This window comes from Phoxinus phoxinus (assembly GCF_949152265.1).
Source record: "Phoxinus phoxinus genome assembly, chromosome: 6".
Lineage (NCBI taxonomy): Eukaryota > Metazoa > Chordata > Actinopteri > Cypriniformes > Leuciscidae > Phoxinus > Phoxinus phoxinus.
This window is the reverse complement of record NC_136881.1, coordinates 42489347-42513554: the sequence shown is the minus strand read 5'-3', so window position 1 is coordinate 42513554 and position 24208 is coordinate 42489347. Positions and strand designations below refer to the sequence as shown.

Genomic DNA, 24208 nt, shown 5'->3' with positions numbered 1-24208 from the left:
AAAAATAAAAAATTTAATGGCTTGTCAAGGTTGTTTCAGATCAACACCTGCAAGTGACCACTAGGTGTCACCGTTGAGACGGGTGTCGGATTGATTCGAAGCCTCGAAACAATATGGACCATTTGGTTCAACTGTTTCATTGCTTCACGAAGCCTCGATCTGCCCATCACTGGTTACAAGTGGCTACGTAAGGGTTTCACAACATAAAGAAGGTCACGTGAAACACGAGTACGCTGCTTTAACATTTATTATACTCACAAACACGTAAACTCACGAAACACGTATCACAGATAAAGACATACTAAACCTCAAATAATATGAAGGTCACAGACTTTAACCAAACGAACTGCAAAGTAATTTAACTAAATCAAAATAAAACGAAAAAGCTTGTTTGCTGGTTCTCCTCTCTCCTGCCATGCTCTGCTTCAGTGTCCTTTATAGTGGATCAGAAGTGACTCCAACAAGGCACAGGTGTATAACGACACACAGGTGCGGACCTAATCAACTCAAGACACAAACAGAGAAACAGAGTCATGACATCATCACAAGGAGAGAAAAACACAAGACACAAACCGTAACAGATTCATTTGGGAGTCGGTGAGCAAATCAGGTAAAAATAAATGCATATTATACGACAACAAAAGTGTTTTTTGACATTGCATGCATGTAAAACTGTTGTTGGGGACTCCCACAACAACATTAGGAGCATTTTAAATGTCATAATAGGTGCCCTTTAAATGTCATCAATAACACAAATTTAACCAATTTTAATTTGTTCAGCAAACAAGTCGTCAGCTGCAGATTTCTTGCAAATGATAAGTTGGTTTAGTTAATGATTTTCAGATCTCAATAAATAAACCAGCAAAGGCAGTAAAGGAGCTTTTTTGCACGTTAGGTTAACAAAGTGAACAAATGAGTCTTAAATGAAACTTTCAAGCTCAGAGAATGTTTTAATAATAACAATAAAGCATTAAAAAATTAGTCAGCTTTTGCATGTCTAAGTAGGGGTGGGCGATATGGCAAAAATATGATATCACGATTTTTTTCAGGAAAATCACGATTCACGATTTTATCACGATTCCTTTTCATGTTGGTTTTACTATTTTGCAAGTGACTGAGCATCACAGCCAAACTAATGTCCCTATTTTAAAAACAAAGCCTTAGGTAACAAAATATAAAATAAAAAAGAATGGCAGATATTTAGGCCAAAGTGGCGAAGATAAAAAATCTTTGTCATTTTCTTTGTTATTAAAAATTAAGAACAAAGATACACATACACAACTTAATATACAAATTAATTTGTATATTTATTTTTTCAGCTGGTGAATTTAACAGCATTGAAGAAAGTAATTAAATGAACAAATATGAAAATAAAACACAACATCGACTTCACTGTATACATTTTACATTGATTCTTATTAAAGCTACTATTAAAGTTCTCAGTCAAGAGTGAGTGAGATGCTCTTTGTATTTTGTTGTTTTATTAAGGGATAGTTCTCCCAAAAATTGTAATTCTCTCAAGCCGTTTTAAACCCGAATAAGTCTCCCTCTTCTGTTGAAAATAAAAGTTATTTGGAGGAATGTGGGTAACCAAACAGTTGATGTACCCCAGTGACTTAATAATAGTTTTTTCCTACTATGGTAGTCAATGGGGACCAGCAACCGCCCGGTTAGCCACACTCTTTAAAATATCTTCTTTTGTGTTCAGCACAAGAAAGAAATTAATACAGGTTTGGAACAACATTAGAGAGTGAGTAAATAATGACAGAATTTTTATTTTTGGGTAACTGTCCCTTTAAGGACAAGCGGCAGCATGTTTACTATTAGGGCTACTGTCTCTTTAAGATCTGCGCGCAACGAGTCTACACGCATTTGACAAGCAGATTTTTTCTTAATTTTTTCTATTGTTCTTTCACTTTAGACATAACCAACTTTGTTTATGTAAACCTTGTGTGTATTTGACAGTATTAGCGCAATAAGACTCGAAAGATAACTTAGCCCAGTAATCAGACGCTGTTAGACAGGCTTTAGTGCATGCGCGCGTCGGCTGTTTGCGCTCAGAAAAGCGCCCGTTAGAACAGCGCATCAGCAGCGAATGACATGTTTAACCGGCAAAGCTTTAAAGCACATGCAAATAATTCATTTTTATGAACTACAGTGTCCCGTTCCTCTGCATTGCATGTGGATATACGTCGCGCTGTACAGTATGTTGAGACGGAGGCTCCAGAAATGCAAACTGATAAAATGCACGATCCTACGATATTTCTTCAAAAGCAGATCGTGGAGACATTTTAATCGTCCACGATCAAAAATCGTAATATCGCACACCCCTATGTCTAAGGCAAATCCAATAAGCAGTAATAATTTCTGAAAATGTTCAGTTGTTAAACAATTACAGTAAAACATGTGAAACCTTTGTATTTACCTGCATAAAATCTTATCAAATTCAAAGTCGCACAGCACAAAACAAGATGAAAGTAAATATTCACAAATTACAAGATGATATCATTGGCTTTCCGATGATAAGAAGATGATAAGAAGGCTTTCAGGTTATAACATCTGACAGAAGGAAACAGAGTCGCTTTCCACTTTAAATGCAGCATATAGAGTATCTTTGAAAGACGCAAGGAAGGTGTACAAGTGTGTGGGTGTGTCAGAGACACTGTAAAAGGACAAAACTCCAGCCATCGTGTCCACATAAACACCTGCTCTCTTACATGAAGGAGAGGTCAGAGTCTTTATATTATTGTCTTCTGTATCATGAGAAACATATGGATGAGATCCACATGTAATTTTCCATGACAAATCATTGTTTCCAAGCTGACCGCTGGCCTCGACAAAAGTAATATCATCACTTTTCCTCTGAATGGTCTTGTACGTCACTCCGACCGTCCCGTTCGAACCCGTCCATTCAGCCTCCCAGTAACAGCGGCCGGACAGACTCTCTATAGACAGAACTTGTTCAACAGGTTCAAATCTGTCTGGGTGATCAGCATACGGCTGCTCCTGTTCTACAAGCGTCGCTGTTCTGCCTTCATCGGATATACACAACCGAATGTGAGCTGTGTTTGGATCCAGCTTGAGATCGCAGGCATCTGTGAAACAGAAAACACTTCAATTAGTGTCTCAGAGAGAAACGCAGACAGGTGGAGAATGAGATACACTTACACTTTCTTATCCCTGGTTTGATGAAGTGTTCACCCATAGGATCCGTTCTGCAGAAGTCAATGAAGAAGAAGAGGAAAGTAAGAAAAGCTTATAAGAATAAGAGCAAATAATAACAAAAGGTCATGGGTTTGATTTACAAGGAATGAATGAACTGACTGAATGAACCATTAATTAAATGTCGATCTGGACAAAGTTAGCAGCCAAAAATATAAATGTGTAATCACTTCCTGCATGTCACTTAAACACAATTGAACTTAAATTGTTAGAATGTTTTGTTCTGATTCCAAACAGCTATAGAGCTAGATTTATAATAAAAAAATCATGTAAAAAAAGAAGCATTTTAATGAGCCATTCTTCTTTAACCACAAACATACTGACACATTTTAATTCAGTTATTCAGACATCATAGTAAGTGATTCTGTAAGTCATTGTCTGAATATACAAGATACAATTTGGGCTCAGTCAGTATAAAATATATATATATATATATATATATATATATATATATATATATATATATATATATATATATATATATTACTTTTCTTCAGTAAGGACACATTCAATAAGTCAAAAGTGACAGTAAAGACATTAATAGTGTTACAAAAGACTTCAGCACAACTTTTCTCAACTTTGATAATAATTAGAAATGTTTCCTGAGCATCAAATCATCATATCTAAAGGATCATGTGACACTGAAGACTGGAGTAATGACGCTGAAAATTCAGCTTTGATCACAGGAATAAATAACATTTTACAATATATTCACATAGAAAACAGCTATGTCAAAATGTAATACTATTTCACTGTTTTGTAGTGTATTTCTGATCAAATAAATGCAGCCTTGGTGGACAGAAGATACATTTTGAATTACTTTAATAGATCTTAGGGAACAAATTAATGTCAAATTTTTGACCCATGACATACTTGAGTATCTGTAGTTTGTAGTTTGAATCCTTCAGTGTGTTGTTGAGCAGCTGCACTCCTGGTTGTCCTGGGTGATTGTAGCTCAGATCCAGCTCTCTCAGGTGTGAGGGGTTTGAACTCAGAGCAGAAAACAAATAATCACAGCCTTCTTCTGTCACCATACAGCCAGACAACCTATAGATAAATAAAACAAATAAGCAACCCTGCATTTCTCAAATAAATAAATTAAAGCAAAAATCCCAGTTTTACCCCAGTATCTCCAGCTGACCATTCTTCAGTCCATCAGAGAGCAGCTTCACTCCTGAATCCTGCAGGTCATTGTTACTCAGGTCCAGCTCTCTCAGGGGCGAATCTGAGCTGAGAATTGAGGAAAGGCACTCACAACTCTTCTCAGTGAGGTTACACCAGCTCAACCTGTAGGAAAACATTTCAAAATGGTCTTCATTTGCCTGATACAGTGTACAGATACTTAATGTACTGTATTACAAAAATAATATGGATAGTGTCAAAAGGATATTCACCCAAAACTATACATTATTTGATCATCTTGTTTATTTATACAGTGTTGTAGAAGTGTGTTCTACCATAAAGAACATCAATATCAACAAGGCTGCAGGACCAGATAAGGTGTCGGGTTGGACCCTGAAATCATGTGCTGACCAGCTGACAGGAGTTTCCCTGGACATTTTCAACCTTGCTATGGTCCCTGTCTGCCTCAAAACCTCTATCATTGTGCCTGTGCCAAAAAAATCAGTCGCCACATGCCTCAACGATTATCGTCCAGTTGCCCTAACCCTGGTAATGTAGTGCTTCGAGAGGACCCTCCTTAACTACATCAGAGATGCTATCCCTGCTGGTCTGGACAGCCTTCAGTCCGCCTACAGGAAGAACCGCTCTACGGAGGATGCTGTCTCGCTAGCCCTTCATATAGCCATGACACACCTGCAGCACCCTAACACTTATGTTAGGATGCTATTCGCGGACTTCAGCTCAGCTTTTAACACTGTTCTCCCGGACAAGCTGGTACTGAAGCTCCACAACCTGGGACTATCAGCTTCACTGTGTTCCTGGATCAGGGATTTTCTCACAAACCGACCACAGTTGGTGAGGATAGGTAAATCTACATCTTCCACCCTGATCCTCAACACTGGAACACTGCAGGGCTGTGTGCTCAGCCCGGCCCTCTTCAGCCTTTTTACTCATGACTGTTTTGCTATTCATTCCACAAACACACTCGTGAAGTTTGCAGACGACACCACCGTGGTGGGTCTCATATCCGACAACGATGAGACTAAATACAGAGAGGAGATCCAGCACCTGATATATTGGTGTTCAACTAATAATCTCATTTTGAACACCACAAGACCAAGGAGGTGGCCCGGGTGGTGAGAACTGCTCAGAGGATTGTGGGCTGCCATCTACCAGATCTGGACACAATATATGCTGTCCGGGTCAAGAAGAAGGCCAGCCGCATCGTGGCGGATCCCATCCACCCGGGAAATGGACTGTTTGTACCGCCTTCCATATTAAGACCACCACAACCAGACTCAAAAACAGCTTTTCCCCAGAGCTGTGAAAGCCATCAACACCCACCACCCCCACCCCCCACACTCCCTCGCAGTCATACACACATGCCACCTCCCTACATAGCCACACACTCACTCGCTCACACGCATACCTATCTCTACTGCAAAATACTTACTTGAATACATAACTCTGATTGTTTTGCATTGTTGCACTACGTTTTTATTTTTATTTTACTTTATTTACATTTATACTCTAGTTTATATTCACTCTGCTGCTATCTAATTATTTATTTATTTTATGTACATACAAATGTATTCCAGTGTCCAGGTTTTACTTGAGGTGTTTTTATTTCTATTTTATTTCTATTTAAAAAAGTTTGGGTTTAAAATTGCTTGTGTTATATAAATTGCTTGTGTTTATATAATTGCTTGTGTTATTTCTGCTCTTGATAATGCTTGAAGCCGAGAGTCTCATACAAAATTTCGTTATGTGTGAGCAAATATGACAATAAAGATTCTTGACTTGACTTGACTATTTAATCAAATATCTTCAAACTTCTGTAATGCCAAATATCACAAATACTTTCTTCAGAGCAAAGAATGCAAAAGAAGTGCAGCTTCAGGGTGTAACATATTGGTGCTCTTTGGTTGTATGGGATACTTAGAATCTAATAACTTAGGAACTCCAAGGCACTCGAAATAAGTAGAAAAAAGTTAAAAAGCCTTTATTTCATTGATGGCTTAAACATAAAAAATTGTGACAGATCCACCTACAGCTTTACATGCCTTCGTCAGGGTGTGTGTAACCAACCCGATCTCACGGCAATTCGTACGAATTTTACGAGGTGGCTAATTCGTACCAATTCATACGACCTCACTCGTACGAATTAGTACGATTTTTGCTAAAACGTACATATTTTACGATTTGCCAAAATCGTATGAATTCATACGAATGACCTACCCCTGACCCCGCCCCTAAACCCAACCGTCACGTGGGTTTAGACAAATCGTACAAATTCGTACGAGCGAGGTCGTACAAATTCATACGAATTAGCCACCTTTTAATCACTCGTACAAATTCGTACGAATTGGTCGTGAGATAGCGTTGGTGTAACCAACAACATCTCAAGTTCATTTTTAACAGCAGTTAAATAATTAAATTGCAAACACCTGGTCACTCTGTGTAAAGAGACAATTAAGAAAATTGACCTAAAAAGACCTATAGAGGAGAGAGAGAGAAAAAGAAAATAAAAAAGAAAAGAACTAAACCTATACCAATATCAAAAATACCAATAAAGTATGCAGGTCAAAATGTGCCAAACTCTATCGTATACATAACTTTTTTATAAATAAAATTACAGAAATTGAAATTAAAAAAATGAAACAATGTATAAATCATACAATGCACAGCGCACCCCCCCCCCCCCCCCCAAAAAAACACCCCAAAACAAAACAAAAACACTATACCAATATCATAAATACCAATAAAGTATGCAAGTAAAAATGCACAAAACACTATTGTAAACATGACATAGTGTAACGGTGATTAGACGGTGAAGGGACTGAGACCAAAACTGGCTTTCCTCACATTTATTCCTTTGGAAAATCAGAACACAAAACAGGCCTTCAGGCACTGGCGTACATAAAACAGCATCCAATGTAAAGCATACCGCTTCTCATCAGGTACGGCAACAACACAAGGACAAAACGCAGCAGAGCTGCAGTACACCATTTCTCCAAAGGGGGGCTCCAAAACACCAAACTCAATACAGCTGCTTAATTACAGTGAAAATCACATACATTTCTAACTCTGTTACACCCACCTCCCCTGAATTTCACCAAATTTAAGCAGCAACCACACAGTACTTCTAAAGGCAAAAAGTACACTACTTTCTAACACTAGACAGAAGGTCACCAATTACAGGACAGCCAACCCAAAGGTATCCATATAAGGATGAAGTGGAAGAAGAGGTGCGCAAACTCTCCAACCAACTACTGGCAGTAGGGTGCCTTATACACCCCACAAGACCCATTTATACTGTGTACTAAAGCCTCTAGAAAAAAAGAAGAAGAAAAAAACAAAAACAGATGAAAATTCTCCATAAAGCTCATCAGAACAGCTTGGACCATATAACCAATGTTACCAAACCTGTGTATGACCCCAACTTTAAGTCAAATCATGAAAAACCTGAAACATTGACCTGCAGATAGCCTGCATAGACGGATGTGTGTGAACAATATCTTGCCTTGACATAGTTTGAATTAGTCTGTCAACTGGCTTGAGAATGCGACCAAATCTAGACCTAGCCTGTGTGAACGTACTAGGATTTTCAGACTGCAAAACAGAAGCTACTGTGTCAACATTGTTCATGTCATTAGCTTTGTCTGTCTGTGTCACAACAGTCTGTCTATCCATGTTGCTGGCAACAGCTGTACTAACGTCAGTGCTAATCACAGGAGTAGAGTCAGAGGCTATGGACTGGTCTCCTGTCTGGTCCTCAGACATTTCTGGGTCACTCTGAAAGTCAAGAGGAACTGATCCTGTTCCTCCATTATCAGCCGACTCAGCTTGTGAGTGTTCAGGGAATGGTGATCGAGCAATCCACTCTACAGTTCGTCCCTCAGAATTTACTTGCCTTGGAACAGTTATGGAATCAGATCCAACTCTCTCTCTCTGTGTACGTCCCATCTGTGCTCCCTGAAATCCCGGGCTAGAAATAAGATCATCACAATCCTCACTCATGTCATCACGCAAAGTAATTTGTCTCACTATTGACACTGAGTCGTCACCTGGGTTTGACTGCCGAACAGAAGAAAAAGATGAGACTGGGTCGGAGATCACACTTGTGTTTTCCACAGGCAGGAAATTCACCAACATCAACAGATTACGGTGGACGACTTTCTCCTGTCCAGAGACTGTGTCACATATCCTGTAAGTGTGTGTTTCAGTGTTCCTGTCTACTACAGTGTACACAGTGGATTCCCAACGATCTGCAGTCTTCCTCTTTCCTCTTTCCTTTTTGTTAGCCACCAATACACGGTCACCAACGTCAATGGTAGGGCCCTTGACTCTCTTGTTGTAGATCTCAGTGTGACGGTGCTGTTCTTTCATGACATGTTCCTGAGCTATCAACATAGCATCTTGTAGATCTTTCGTCAGAGATGCCACGTACTTGTCATAGCTGACCACAGCTGGATCATTCAGAACAGTACGGAAGAGGACATCAACTGGCAGACGAGGAGTCCGTCCAAACATCAAATAAAAAGGTGCATATCCCGTTGTCTCATGAACTGAGCTGTTGTACATGAATGTGAGAGTCTGAAGACGTCTTGGCCAATTCGCTTTTGTGTCTGGAGCAAGTGCACGGATCATATTGCCAAGGGTCCTATTAAAACGTTCCACGCTCCCGTTGCCCATAGGGTGATAAGGTGTGGTGTGTGATTTCCTAATACCAGAGACTCTAAGTAGCTCGCTGATCAGTTGACTCTCGAAACTGGCTCCTTGGTCACTGTGGATACGTTCTGGAAACCCAAATACACAGAAGAACTTGTCCCAGAGGACTCTCGCCACCTGCTTTGCTGACTGATCCCTGCAGGGGAATGCCTGGGCCATTCTTGTAAAGTGATCGGTCACCACTAGCACGTCGACCGAATTATTCCTTGCATCCTCCGCTGAGCAAAAGTCAATACAAACAAGCTGTAGTGGCCTGGTGGATGTGATGCTTTCCAAGGGTGCCCTGCCAGCAGGTTCAGCTGTCTTGCTGACGATGCAACGCTTGCAGCTGCGGACATAGTCTCTCACATCCCTGTCAAGACTAAGCCAAAAGAACCTCTGCCTGGCCAGCCCAAGACTTCTGAACTGACCCTGGTGACCAGCATCGTCGTGAACACCTCTCAGGACAACAGCTTTAAGTGACTCAGGGACTACATACTGGTGACGCTTTGACTTTGTGGTCTGGTCTCTTGAAACTCTGTAGAGTATCCCATTGCTCACAATAAGCTTCTCCCAGTGCTTTAAATATCTCAAAACCGTGACTGATTCTTTTGCTCGCTCCCTCCTGGAGGGTCTGCGACGTCTTTCCACATAATACAAGACTCGAAAGAGGGCTCTGTCACCGAGCTGTTCATCACGAAGTTCCTTTTCTGTGTAAGCAGGCAGGGAAACCTGACCACCAGGGACAAACTGTGGCACATGGTGCAGAGCAGCAACAGCTCGGGTTCTTGCTCCAGTCTCCCACTCACTGTGTGACTGCAGGACAGCAGATATATCATCCATCCCAATGGACTGAGTGTGAACACCCAAAAGAGCAGACATACTCCCAACACGATCATCACCTTTCCGTAGATTCCCATCATGGGCACTGGAGTAGCGAAAGGTGTCTTGAACAGAGTCACTCGTCAACCCTTGGATCTCAGAAAGAAGTGTGGTATAAGGCTCCTGAAGTAATCTGAGACTGACTCTCTCCTTCACAAAAGGCACCCGGCTTAGGGCATCGGCAACAACATTCTGTGGACCTGGAATATATTTGATATCAAAGCTGTAGCCGGCTAGTTTGGCCACCCAACGTTGCTCACAGCAATCCAACTTGGGCTTTGTCATGATGTGGGTCAACGGATTGTTGTCTGTCCACACTGTGAACACATGACCCTTCAACCAGTGGCTGAACTTGTCGCAGATGGCCCACTTCAACGCCAAGAATTCTAAACGGTGTGCTGGGTAATTCTTCTGTGACTGAGAAAGTGACTTGCTGGCAAATGCGATGGGCCTTGCCCTGGTTTCTCCCTCTTTGATCTGCGATAAAACGGCACCAATACCGTCAAGTGAAGCATCTACAGACAGCATGAAAGGGCGGGTGAAATCAGGGTGAGCAAGGACAACTGTGTCGGCCAGTGACAATCTCAGTTTCTGGAAAGCTTGCTCCATGTCAGGGGTCCAGTCAGCGGCACTCAACTTCCTGCTCTGAGACCTGTGTTTACTCATTGGCTTCTGCTTACTTTTTCGTTTCTGGCCTGACAACAGAGAGAAGAGGGGCTTAGCAATGGCTGAGTAATTGGATACAAAGTGTTGGTAGTAATTGATCATTCCCAAGAAAGACCTAACCCGTTTCGCTGACGGAGTCACACCATCTGATTCCATTAGGTCAGCACTTGTCATTTTCATGATGCCCTCCACCTTGCTGGGATCAGTCGATACACCAGTTTCATCGACTATGTGCCCAAGGAACTTCACAGCCTTTCGAAGGAAAAAGCACTTCTTTGGGGCTAACTTCAGGTTGTGGCTACGTAATCTGCTAAACACCACCTCCAAATGTTGCAGAGCAGTCTCTTCATCAGGAGCAAAGACAAGCAAATCATCCAAGTAGCAAAGCAAACTCAGATAGTTCTGATCTCCAAAGATGCTAGTCATCATGCGCATAAAACTTCCAGGGCTATTGCAGAGACCTTGTGGCAAACGATAGTACTCATATAAACCCATTGGAGTGGTGAAAGCAGAATACTTTTTGTCATCTTCGTGTAACGGCATGTTATAGAACCCGGAAGTCAAATCCATAGTACTGAAAAGAGCATTTCCTCCAAGTGCTGCTAGGCAGTCGGCCTGATGAGGGAGAGGGTGAGCATCCTTAAAAGTTCGCTTGTTCAACCAGCGAAAATCCGTACAGATTCGAAGATCCCCATTCTTTTTCCATACGAGAACTAATGGAGACGCATATTCACTGGTGGACTTCCTGATGATTTCTCTCTCTTCCATCTCACTCAGCACTTGGCGCAGCTTCTGATATTGACTTGGGGGCACACGCCTGAAAGGGAGTCGGAATGGCCTGCGATCTGAGAGGTGAATGCGATGGACAAAATCCTTTGCCTCTCCGCAATCCAGATGATGACGTGAGAAGATATCATTGTAGCGCACAACCAGTTCAGTCAGCTTGCCTTTACACTGCTCGGACACATCACAGGAGTTTAAGTCAATCTCACTCAATCCAACTGCTTTGAGTTTGTCATCCACAGAACATGCATCCTTCTCAGATCTACTAGCTACTAAAGAACACCTGGCCACTGAGACTCCAGTGTGTGTGTCATCCATATCTTCAAGCGCAATGCAGGGAAAAACGTCAGCTAACTTAGCATTGCGTCTCACCAAGACGGGTTTATCAGAGGTGTTGAGCAGCTTTAACGGAAACCATCTGTCTCCCCACAAAGACGTCACCATTCTCGCCACCAGAATTCCCCTTGGAGCTGAGCGGCATGATGTGAGTTCAGCCATCACAGTGCTACCAGGAGATACAGCAGCAGACTTGGGTAGCTTTCCCCACATCAAGTACTCACGACCAGGTTCAAGGCACACTGCCGAGTTGCTTCTCACAGTGCCTATCTTGCAGGGAACTTCCTTACCTCTCCAACGGTCCACACCAGCAAGCATGGAGAGGAACTGTTCAGATTCTGGATCGCCAGCGGGACAAGGGGCAGACACAGCTTTCCAATAGGCATCACACTGCTTATACTGATGAAGAACATGCTTGATTACATTGGTACCTAATATCATTTCATCATGCTGGCCCTGGACAACCAGAGTAGGAACTATGATCTTGCAGCCATACACCTCCATCTGCAGATAGACAGCTGACTTGGGCATGACGCGACGGCCACCACAGCCAATGAGGACAACATCTGTACTGAACTGATCATGTGCTGTGAAAGCTCCAGCTTCTCTAAGCTTCATCTCAGCAGTTTCACTGATAGTACAAGCCATAGAGCCACTGTCTAGCATAGCGTTCAGGGTCACTGTATTGTCAATTATCACAGGAGTATAGAAAAGACTGTCACTACCGACAACTTTGTGTATGTTCTGAAAGACAACAGTTTGAGTGTCATTACAAGCCATCTTGTTCATCATGTAAACGGTTTCTGCATTAGAAATATCTACACTTTGGGAGTTAAAATTATGACCCATACTGTCTCCCTCTGAATATGAGTCTACTAGTTTCCCTTAGACTGAGGCTCCGGGGAAGACCTGGTGGGACATCCCACCCGTGTGTGGCCTGGGGCAAGGCAAGTGAAACACAGCTTCTCTGACATACAATGGGTGATGGTGGTGTGTTTGCTGTCACCACAGACACGACAAGCTTTCTCTCGATTACCACCCTGGAATCTTCCGCCACGAGCACTGCTGCGCTGCTGCACTTTCCCCATCATCTGCTCTAACATGGCCATCATACGAGACAATTCTATCCTCAGCGTCTTGACTATTCTGTAATACAGCTGGCGTAGAGACACATGAGGGGGGGCATGGAGTCTGATGTGAGGTGTAGCTCTGACTTGAAACTGTGACAGAGGAGGGACACTGCGGGTGACACACTGAACTAGTGATTGGAGCAGTAGTGAGGGTAGGGCACTTAGTGTGACACTTCTCAGGCACAGGCTGACTGTATGCCGCTGGATTAGGCTGCATACTGGCAAGTGTGGTGGTGTGTCTCTGTACCCGCACATCTGCACAGGCTCTTCCAGAGGCCCTTAGCTCTCTCTGATAGTCATCAATTCTCAACTGTATGTCACGTGCACTCCACTCATGAATGGGCTTACACTTAAAGATAGAGGATAGTTCTGGGTCGGGACAATGCTTGACAAACATACGTGTCACCTCTTCACCGGAATTCTCCATCCGCCTGCCTTGCCTGCGGAGGCCTTCATCAGCCAGATCAGCTGCTCTGTTTACTCTCAACCAGTAATCAACTGGGTTCTCGCCAGGTCTGGGCAGGGTGGAGTAAAAATCTGCTAGTGGGAGACATGAGGACACATCACTGAAATACTGGAGGAGAATATCATAAATGAGGCCAGGGTTCTGTTTTACGTCGAGAGTCTGATCACTGCGCAGGGCAACCTTCACAACATCCCTCGCCTTGCCCATCAACCTCCCCATGATCTCCTCTGCCTGCTCATCCACAGGACACCGCTGCTTTCTCAGATAAGCATTAGTTATGTCAATCCAGTCCTGGACTGGATATTTGTCAGAACAGTCACCTCTGAACAACTTAGGCTCTTTGTCTGATTTTACATGTACAGTAACGTGTGAGTCTGTCTGTCTGACAGTGCTAGAGTCAGTTCCTGTATGTGTAGGTGATGTGTTCTGCATGTGTGTGATGTGATGTTCAGGGGATGAGCCACCCTGCTGTTCACTGCTAGTATTCACTACGCCAGCAGACATTAACTTGGCTACAATAGACTCACCAATCTGGGCACCTAACTGTCCCACCATGCTCGTGAGGTGGTTAATAGCAGCAGAATCAATACTGCTTGGTGTTGATGTGCGAGGACCCTCCCCCAAAAACTGGCCAACAGGCGTACAACCTGGGTTCTGACTTAACCCTGTACCCCTACCGCTGTCAGTTAATGACTGGGAATAACCCACCTCCCCACTGTCCAACCTATGTCCAACAGCACCACTATCAGAACCCCTCCATGCACCCAACATACCCCTCCCTTTAGGAAGAACTGGACTAGCAAAATTATCTCCAACATTACTGTAACTATATTTCTCAGCCATAATGGTAAGTATCTGCGTTGTGTATTATCAAATGCAAAAAAAAAAAAAAAAAAAAAAAAGTAGCTTACTGTATATCAAGGATAATAAACAATTCCCCACACTGGACTAATATAACCACAGCCCTATACTGCCTAACCATATACAAAGACAACTCTGACCACATTTGATCTAGCACACTCGAGTTGGACTTCAACGCAGCATCCACGGCGATCGGCGTTGGGCTGATCTGGGAGATCGACAGGTCACGGCACCAGTGTGACGGTGATTAGACGGTGAAGGGACTGAGACCAAAACTGGCTTTCCTCACATTTATTCCTTTGGAAAATCAGAACACAAAACAGGCCTTCAGGCACTGGCGTACATAAAACAGCATCCAATGTAAAGCATACCGCTTCTCATCAGGTACGGCAACAACACAAGGACAAAACGCAGCAGAGCTGCAGTACACCATTTCTCCAAAGGGGGGCTCCAAAACACCAAACTCAATACAGCTGCTTAATTACAGTGAAAATCACATACATTTCTAACTCTGTTACAATAGCTTACTTATAAATCAAAATACTTATGTCAAAATTCAAAAATCATACAATATATATATATATATAAATATATATATATTTTTTTTAATGATTTATACATTGTATGATTTTTGAAATATATATATATATATATATATATATATGCACTGTGCATTGTATGATTTATACATTGTTTCATTTTTGAATTTCAATTGATGTAATTTGATTTATAAAAAAGTTATGTATACAATAGAGTTTGGTGCATTTTGACCTGCATACTTTATTGGTATTTTTGATATTGGAATAGGTTTTTTTTTCTTTTTTTGTCTCTCTCTCTCCTCTATAGGTCTTTTTAGGTCAATTTTCTTAATTGTCTCTTTACACAGAGTGACCAGGTGTTTGCAATTTGATTAATTAACTGCTGTTAAAAATGAACTTGAGATGTTGTTGGTTACACAAACCCTGACGAAGGCATGTAAAGCCGCAACGCGTAGGTGGATCTGTCAGCAATTTTAATGTTTAAGCCATCAATGAAATAAAGGCTTTTTAACTTTTTTCTACTTATTTCGAGTGCCTTGGATTTCCTAAGTTATTAGGTCACAAATACTTTCCTCAGAACTTGAAGTTTTCTGTCTGTTTTTTCCATCCCATCTAGGAGATGATGGAGTCCAGAGTCCTGCAGGTCACTGCCGCTGAGATCGAGCTCTTGTAGATGATGTGAGATCATCTGGATCGCAGAGACCAGCTCCATACAGCTGTCCTGGCCAAAATGACACTGGGCCAACCTGATTGAGTACAATATGAGAATTAAATTTCAGGCTAGCCAGTAAATGTTTACGCAGCAATGGAAACGCTAATGACCTCAGTGTCTCCACATGACAGTGTGGGCTCTTGAGTCCAGCAGAAAGCACCTTAACTCCTGCCTCGATACTGTAATTGTGACTCAGGTCCAGCTCTCTCAGAGGACCATCTTCTAGTTGGAGAGCCAAAGCCACCGTTTCACAGCACGTTTCTGTCAGTCCACAGTCTGAAAACCTGTAGACATGGCAAGGTGTTTACTAGTCATGACGAGTTTACCTTTACATTCAATAAATACAGATCACTTAAAAACTTAGAAGTTAACCTAAAATATAATACGCTGCACAAATAAATTAGAAATATAGAACAAAAAGGAGGGGAGGTCTTTAATATAAAGCTTATAAGGTTTTATGAATTCTATTCATTTTTGTTATTGTTCCTGTTGATGAAAATGTAAACCATTAAAACAAAATCATGAAAAATTAAAACAGAAAACAGAAATTGTGGGTTAAAATAAAACTATTGAAACTATAAAAAAATATTGTGTGTGTGCGTGGGTTACAATAGAATTTGGTAAAGAAATGAAACAGAATATTAAAATTAAGACAGAATTCTTTTTTTTTTGGGGGGGGGGGGGTAATATATAATATTTTTTAAAAGAAAATTATGCTGAAAACAATCTAAGGAAATCTAAGGAAAAACAAAAAAGAATATGTTGAAAAATAAAACTGATTTTAGGGAAAAGATTCAAACTAATTTAGAGAAAAAAAACGCATTTGGGAGAAGAAAAGAAAGCTCAACATTAAGAAATATAAAACAATATAGGGCTATGCGATTAATCTTAATTTTCGATTTTGGCTTCCAACGATTATGAAAACAAGATTATCAAAGTAAAATGAATATCCAGCTCTCCTTCCATTTATTCTGTGCTTTCGTTTGCCCCCCAAAAACAAAATGAACATCCAAATCAGCCAAATAAGTGAGTGTTGTAAAATGCAGTCTACTGTTGCTTATCTGTGTGATGTTAAGAAACAGTTCAGAAAGAAAACATTTGGATCCATGCATTAGCTCTTAAAGTGACAACAGCCTAATAAACCTGCTGCAGTCCGTCATTAATCATAATCAAAGAACAAATGACAAAGGAAAATCACTTACTGACCTTGACTGAATAACTAAAGTATCTTAAATATATATTCCTCTGTATTTAATGTGTACCGTAAGACTATGCAGACTTATATGCAGTGTTATTTTACATTTGATTTCATTTTTGGCTATTACTTATCTGAATATCACTGTTAGTAGCAGTAGCCCTAAAACAATATGTTGAAAACTAAAACAGAGAGTAATACAACACCCTTCATTTGACTCTACTTACAGGGCTTTTCTGCAGCATCTCACAGCTGGCACGAGTCTCCTGCATCCGGAATAGGTTTTGTTGAATGTCTTCGGGTCAAAGACATCCAGCACCTCTTCTGACATCAGAAGCACATAGACCAGCGCTGAGCAGTTCGAGTTGGACATCCTTCTCAGCTGGCCACTCTCTGACCTCAGATATTTCATGATTTGTTGGTACAGGGTTCTGTCCTGCAGTTCCATTATGCAGAAAAAGTGATTGATGGATTTATCCGGGCACTTGTCATTGTTTTGCAATTGCTTGATGTATTGGATGGTTTTATTGACACATTTTCTACTGTCAAGTGTTTTGTCCAGCAAGCCGATCAGGAGTTTCTGATTGGACTCGAGAGAAATGCCCAGCAAAAAACGCAGAAAGAGATCAAAATGCCCTCGCTCGCTGTTCTTGGCTTTATCAATCGCCTTTTTCAGCAAAATGTATAGCATTTGGTCTTTCTTAGGGCATGAATCCTCCAGGAAGAACTTCAGCTCCTCCATATCCAGCTTCAAATAGCAGAGGAACACGTGCAATGCAGCGAGAAACTCCTGAACACTCAAATGTATGAAGTAATAAACCTTCATCTCATGCAGGACAGAGTCTTTCTTGAAGATTTCAGCGCACAATCCTGTGGACTCATCACTTGCGTTGATGTTGCACGCTTCCAGATCCTCCTCGTAAAACATGACGTTCTCCTTCTTCAGCTGTTCAAATGCCAATTTAGCCAACTTGGAGATCATTTCTTTGTTTAAACTCAAGACTTTTGTGCGATCTCTTTCGAATTTCTCCTCGTACTTCTGGTTCTTTATGTTCATCTGTATCAGCAGGAAGTGGATGTACATTTCGGTGAGTGTCGAGGGAATGTCCTGCCCATTGTTCTTGATGAGAATATCCTGAAGAACGGTGGCCGTGATCCAGCAGAACACCGGAATGTGGCACATGATGTAGAGACTACGAGATGTCCTAATGTGCAAGATTATTCTGGAGGCCTGCGCTTCATCTTTGATCCTTTTTCTGAAGTACTCCTCTTTCTGCTGGTCGGTGAATCCACGCACCTCTGTAAATAATCCTATGTACTCCGGAGGGATCTGATTGGCCGCCGCTGGTCGTGATGTCACCCAGACAAGAGCCGACGGAAGCAGTTTTCCTTTAACAAGGCTTGTAAACAAAGCATCAGCAGATGATCGTTCATTCACACAGTTCACTGACTTACGGTTAAAGTTCAAATCCAGACGACTCTCGTCAAGTCCGTCAAAGATGAATGCCAGGTTGTGTTTTTTATAAAACTTAGTGTTTTCCACGTCTTTCAATTCAGGATAAAATTTCAGCAGAAGCTCATGGAAACTGACCTCTTTATCATCTTTAATCAAGTTAATCTCTCTGAATGGAAGCAGAAACATGCAGTCCACATTCTGATTGGCTTTTTCTTCAGCCCAGTCCAGGATGAACTTGTGCACGGAGAACGTCTTTCCGATGCCAGCGATGCCTTTGGTCAACACAATGTTTCCCTCTTCCTTTTGCCTCAATAAATAGAATATGTCATTGCAGTCGATCGGTGTTTCCTCAAATTTGGGCGTTTTTAAGACTCTGTCAATCTTGAGAACTTCATGTTCATCATAGACGTCTGCAATGTCCCCTTCAGTGATGAATAGTTCAGTGTAGACTTTGTTGAGATGTGTTTTGTTCTCTTTTTTGCCCTCAAAAACACGTCCTGTTTTAGCCTTCATGTTGTTTTTGTGACTTTCCAGGATTTTTTGCAATAATTCGTTCTCTAGATCAAATAAAAAACCCAACAATTGTTGTTAATCAACATGAGTTCTGCCTAAAATCATTAATATGTTGGGATACGTAACTTGTAAAGGTTCAGCAATCCATCTACTGTAAATGCAAGTCAAATTTATAACCAGAATAAAAATGTGGCTATTGTTTTTGTACCTTGTTTTTCAGAGGTCTGTCCCTGTGCTGGATTTTGTTGTCCTTTGAGGATGGCATCAGAATCAACGGCAGAAAAAAATACACATCCATTATACAGAAATCGTTTAGCTATTAAAGTGGCAACAAAGCAAGCATATTTATTAAGCTTACAAACTATTTGGAATTTCATAGTGACACATGTTAACTGCATTAGTCCTATAATCTTACCAATAACACCAGTAGTTGAGTTCGAGTTGATGATTATTGAGCCATGGACGACGTTTCCAATGAGTACTGGCAAAATTGCAGTTGCACCTGATTCAGCTTTCAGATCCACATTGACTGCAGTGTGAGGGGGGATGATTGTCTGCGCTGGGAAAGAAACTGAGAGATTTACACACTTTCTTACATTACAGCTTTAACATGAGTGACATTTACTTCATTACCATTACTCTGTTCAGCTTGGTTCCTCTGGAGGTCTACCTTCACAGCTTCATCTGATCCACAGCATTTCTTCAGCTCATCTACAGCGTCACGGGTGTCCTCACTCCTCAGTTTATCAGCCGTATCTGCTCTTTTCAGCCTCTTTGCTTTGTCATTGTCCAGCTCAACAACTGTTTCCAGAAGCTGCTCTGGAACGGACGCCATCTTGTCTACTGCAGGTCTTGCATAAGATCAGACGAGACATATGACCAGAGACTTGCTTGGTAGTTAGTTTACTCCAAATTTACAAGTGAATAATTAAATCACTGGCATCTTAAAATTAATAATAATAATAATTTGATAAACTCATGGAGTACCCGGGTCAATATCACTGTAGGGTGCCTTTAGGTGTCCTGAACATAAATAACTAATTTGCTGTGATAACTTAACATACAAATGACACTCCTTGAGAGAGGATGGACTCTTTACCACTCTGGAGTTGCCCATGGTGAAAGGCAGCGGGCTAGTGTGGGTTTGCTTATAGCCACCCAACTCAGCCGCCATGTGTTGGATTTCACCCCGGTGAACAAGAGGGTCGCTTCCTTGCGCCTTCGGGTCGGGGACATGTCTCTCACTGTCATGTGTGCCTACGGGCCGAACGGCAGTGCAGGGTACCCAGCCCTCTGGGAGTCTCTGGGAGGGGTGCTGGAAAGTGCTCCGACTGGGGACTCTGTCGTTCTACTGGGGGACTTCAACACCCACGTGGGCATTGGTTTGAACGGTCCAGGACACCCTAGACCGGAGATTGATAATCGACTTTGTGGTCGTTTTATCCGACCTCCGCCCCTATGTCTTGGACACTCGGGTGAAGAGTTGAATCCGATGGCGGAAGAGGAAGCTGGACAGACTGAACGTTTGGCCGGTTCCCCTGTCAGAGAGATCTTCAACTCCCACCTCCGTCGGAGCTTCGACCGGATACCAAGGGAGTCTGGAGATATTGAGTCCAAGTGGACCATGTTCTTCACCTCTATTGTCGATGCGGACACTCAGAGCTCTGGCTGTAAGGTCTCCGGGGCCTGTCGAGGTGGCAATCCCCGAACCTGCAGCCCGGGTAGTTGTGGAGGCAAAAAAATCGGGCCTGGGAGGAGTTCGGAGAGGCCATGGAGAAGGACTATCAGTTGGCTTCGAAGAGATTCTGGCAAACTGTCTGGCGCCTCAGAATAGGGAAGCAGTGCCCTACCAACACTGTTTACAGTGGAGATGGGCAACTGTTGACCTCAACTGGGGATATCGTCAGACGGTGGAAGGAATACTTCGAGGATCTCCTCAAAGTATTTGAGTCCCTCAAACCCGACACGTCTTCCTTTAAGAAAGCAGAGGCCGAGGGCTCGGAGGTGGACTTGTCCATCACCCAAGCTGAAGTCACGAGGTAGTTAAGAAAAAACTCTGCGGTGGCAAGACACCGGGGGTGGATGAGATCCGCCCTGAGTACCTCAATTCTCTGGATGTTGTGGGGCTGTCTTGGCTGACACGCCTCTGCAGCATCGTGTGACGGTCGGGGACAGTACCTCTGGACTGGCAGGGTAGTGGTCCCTCTTTTCAAGAAGGGGGACCGGAGTTGTGTGTTCCAACTACAGGGGGTGGCTATTAGAGGATGGATACCTGACCAGAGCCGGGTTCGAACAGATATTTAGAAATTATGTTCGGGTTCGGGTCGGGCTCAGTCACATTAGCGCTATAAGGCATTGAACATTTTAAACTTAAAACAGATTATTATGTAGCCTATAGCCAATGTGCTTGATGCAAACATTCGTTTTTGTGATTGAAATACATGTGAAATATTACCATAACATCTGTCTTCATGAGTGCGGAAATTTATTTAGCTGTGACAACGAAACACGTGCATGCGCGGCTGTGTGCGCTTGTTGCTACGTGCGCACTCATGCGCTCATCCTGTTGACATTTCCGAATGCCTTCTTACAGTTGCTTAATAAAAACGGGCTTTCCACACAAACAAACGTACATGTGTCATTAGTGAAAAAAATGGGATTTTAACTGTCGGTCTCGGATATAAATATCTTAATGCCTGTCGGGCTCGGGTCGGGTTCGGTTACTGCGCTGTCGGACGCGGGCACGGACAGAAAAATTCGGCCCGATCCGCACTCTAGTGGCTTTGGCCTGCGGGCCAGATCTGGCAAACCACCCAAGGGCCGTGGGCCAGATCATCATTCAAATTGACAGAATTTATTTACTACAATATTTCTTGGCCACAAATAAAAAAACTAATTGTAAACTTTAATGTACTTGCTTTTTCATGTTTTGTTTTATAATATATATATATATATATTATGTTTTATTTTTTAAATGTTTTGTTTCATCTCAACCGGAGAGGCCATTCTAAATTCTCGATAATATCAATGTGATTGAGAATGTAATAATATATATATATATATTTTTTAGTTGAATATATGTTTCATTGTCACATTTTGTGATCCTTTTTGTGTTCTGCTTTATGTGTCCACCCCGTCGTGTGCTTGTCCATTCCGTCATGTGCTCGTCCACCCTGTCATCTTGGTATTTTAAAATAATATTTAAAATAATAATTAAATCATACTTATATAATCCAGTGTGTTCCATAGCTAGGTGTGGGGACAATACAAAAAACTACGTCCAAATATAAAAATGTTCTCCAAATAAGAAAAAATGCATGTGTGAATTGTATGAGTTTCTTTAAAAACACATGGTTTACGTAAAATCTTTTATGCATTTATAATTTGAAAGAAAATAAATAACCCTGTGTAGGAAAGGGACATCATACCATTCAGAAAGTATAAGTTGCATTTTAATATTGCAATGAAAACGCATTTATTAATATGTCCACGACAGGGTGGACATATCTTATGGTTTATGCTTCGAAACATGGCCCATAATTATAAAAAGCTCAGATAATATATTTCTTATAGTAGGCTACTTGAGTGTCTACTATTTATGATATTCATATGACATAAAGCAAATTGTAAATTAAAATCAAAATGTGTGAGTATTGTGAGGATTGAAAGGCACTGGTGATATTGACCCATCCGCTTTTAATAATACCAAAACGCCCTATCTTCACTGTTGAATAGCTATCAACAAGTTATAAAAATATAAGAACAGAAGCAGTTCCTGTACAGACATTCTCATGCTTACGGAAAGTCCAAAGTCTCACCTAAAGGCCATTCACACCAAGAACGATTTCTATAATTATAACTTTATTTGCATCCCCTCCAACGGACAATCATGTTTTGTTTATTCTCCATGCGCCTTTCCGTTAAGGTTTGTCACCACATCTGCAGCTCGCTGTATGTTTTTTTTTTCTTCTTCCGTTAATCAGCTGGAAAACAGGTCGTTCTGAAGTGATTCCAAGGATGTCATTCTTCTTAGCTGTGGTTTGGACTTTTCTTAGAGTTTTCTAAAAAACTTTATAGTTTGGTTTGAACGAGCCGTGAACTGTTAAATTCAAGGAGGATCGAAGTCCAGCATGCAAACGCGACTTGGGTTAACGACAATCAATTTACTATTAGTAATTTAATGCATATTAAACATAATCGTTTTAGTCAGTTTAAACTTAAGACATAACGCTGGGTGGATGCAAAGAGTGTTTTTATTTTATTTTATTTTTTATCATCGACGAAAGGTTTCTTTGGATCTCAGCATAGCTCTACAATACAATGCACTGCCATATTTATTTATAAAGCACATTTAAAAAAACAACCATGCTGAACAACAAATAGCATAAAAATATAGAAAAATACAAGTAACATAAAAGTTGGTAAATATATAACACACACGATACCTGTACTGTAGTTCTTAAAGGCTTCTGTTACTTTCACTTTAGAACGCCGTTTACTTATCAGCCTTTTATGGAAGAAAAGAAAACATCCTGTCATAAATCGCTATTTCATGTTCGAACTGAAGGAGGCGCTGACACTCGACTCGTTGTTTGAGCAGCTAAAATATGCCTAGTCAAACATTAAGTATATTAAACTGTGCATCAGGGTTAATCTTCCACCTGCTCGACGTGCAGCAGTTTTTTAACCTTTCAGGACTTGATGGCGTGACTGTAAAGCCAGTATTGGGATTTACTGAAGTAAATCAAGTATAAAGTTTTGGATCATGGAATGACTCCCAGAAGAAAACATATGCCCTGCATAAATCTGATGTATCCCGACGGTGCTCCGACTGCAGGTGCTCGTCGCCATCGGTTTCCATTATGTGAAATATTTAGCTTAATCAAAGCTGTATTCTGGCAGTATGTACACACAGAAATAAAAATGTCACATTTTGAGAACAGCATGTGTGATTTTTGATGCAAAATATAAATAAATAAAAAAGAGGTTGCACTAATAATGCATCCATTATTGTGAGACAGTGGCATCAGAAAATATGTTCCGAGTGGCTGGAAATGGGTTGTAATAACACGGCATGAATTCTTTGTTACACAGTTTTTCGTTATGATTTTTATGTTTACTTTCATTAATGCACTACAACATTTCCTTTCTCCACTTATTTAATCCTTCACTATGTGTTTTGTTTGGCTTATATTTCTGTAATAAGGACTTGTAGATATTAAATAAATAAAAGTCAACCATAAATGTAACCAAGCATATGTCAAACAATCTTATGTCTCTGATGATTTATTCAAAATAATGGTTTCATTCTTAAAGGTGCTGTATGTAACTTTTTCACTCTACTAAAGCATTAATATACCATAATATGTTTGCATATATGGAGGAAACATGCTAAGCTCACATACTCGTTTCTCTGAAAAACACTTCTTTGTTCTTTGTAGAATTTTTTTTTACTTTGAAATGTGTGTTTCCAGGCTGGAATGTTTATTGTTTTGGTCTGTGATACTGCAGGTTGCCAATTTTCAGTCCATTGTGCTCGTTCCTGTTGCATGTATAGCGCCCTGCATTTCAGCCCGAGCCCGACGGGCCCCGACTTATTTACGCCCTAGGGCCGG

The 24208-nt window shown here is 41.3% G+C and overlaps 1 protein-coding gene across 3 annotated transcripts; it reads right to left on the bottom strand.

The window, feature by feature from the left end:
- Positions 1–1781: 1781 nt before the first annotated feature.
- On the bottom strand, positions 1782–23151 carry nlrp3 (NLR family pyrin domain containing 3). Of its 3 annotated transcripts, XM_079617110.1 has the most exons (11): positions 23039–23151; positions 19227–19444; positions 19009–19152; positions 18802–18843; positions 16852–18637; positions 15540–15713; positions 15292–15463; positions 4345–4511; positions 4096–4269; positions 3169–3215; positions 1782–3095 (listed from the first exon to the last, which is right to left on the bottom strand). In XM_079617110.1, the coding sequence occupies exons 2-11, from the start codon at positions 19426–19428 to the stop codon at positions 2551–2553; spliced, it is 3453 nt and encodes a 1150-aa protein (XP_079473236.1). In that variant the 5' UTR covers positions 19429–19444; positions 23039–23151; the 3' UTR covers positions 1782–2550. The 3 variants fall into 3 exon arrangements, with proteins under 3 accessions (XP_079473236.1, XP_079473235.1, XP_079473237.1); XM_079617109.1 differs by lacking the exon at positions 23039–23151 and having other exon boundaries at positions 19227–19563; XM_079617111.1 differs by lacking the exon at positions 23039–23151 and having other exon boundaries at positions 19009–19147; positions 19227–19366.
- Positions 23152–24208: the final 1057 nt, after the last annotated feature.

What these genes read in the sequence shown, in the direction of transcription:
- nlrp3 (XM_079617110.1), bottom strand. Translation starts at nt 19,428, where the DNA reads ATGGCGTCCGTTCCAGAGCAGCTTCTGGAAACAGTTGTTGAGCTGGAC. An exon ending in AGATGCTGCAGAAAAGCCCT is followed by an intron (nt 15,714 to 16,851) that starts GTAAGTAGAGTC and finishes CCATGTCTACAG; the next exon opens with GTTTTCAGACTGTGGACTGA. An exon ending in TGTCATGTGGAGACACTGAG is followed by an intron (nt 15,464 to 15,539) that starts GTCATTAGCGTT and finishes GTACTCAATCAG; the next exon opens with GTTGGCCCAGTGTCATTTTG.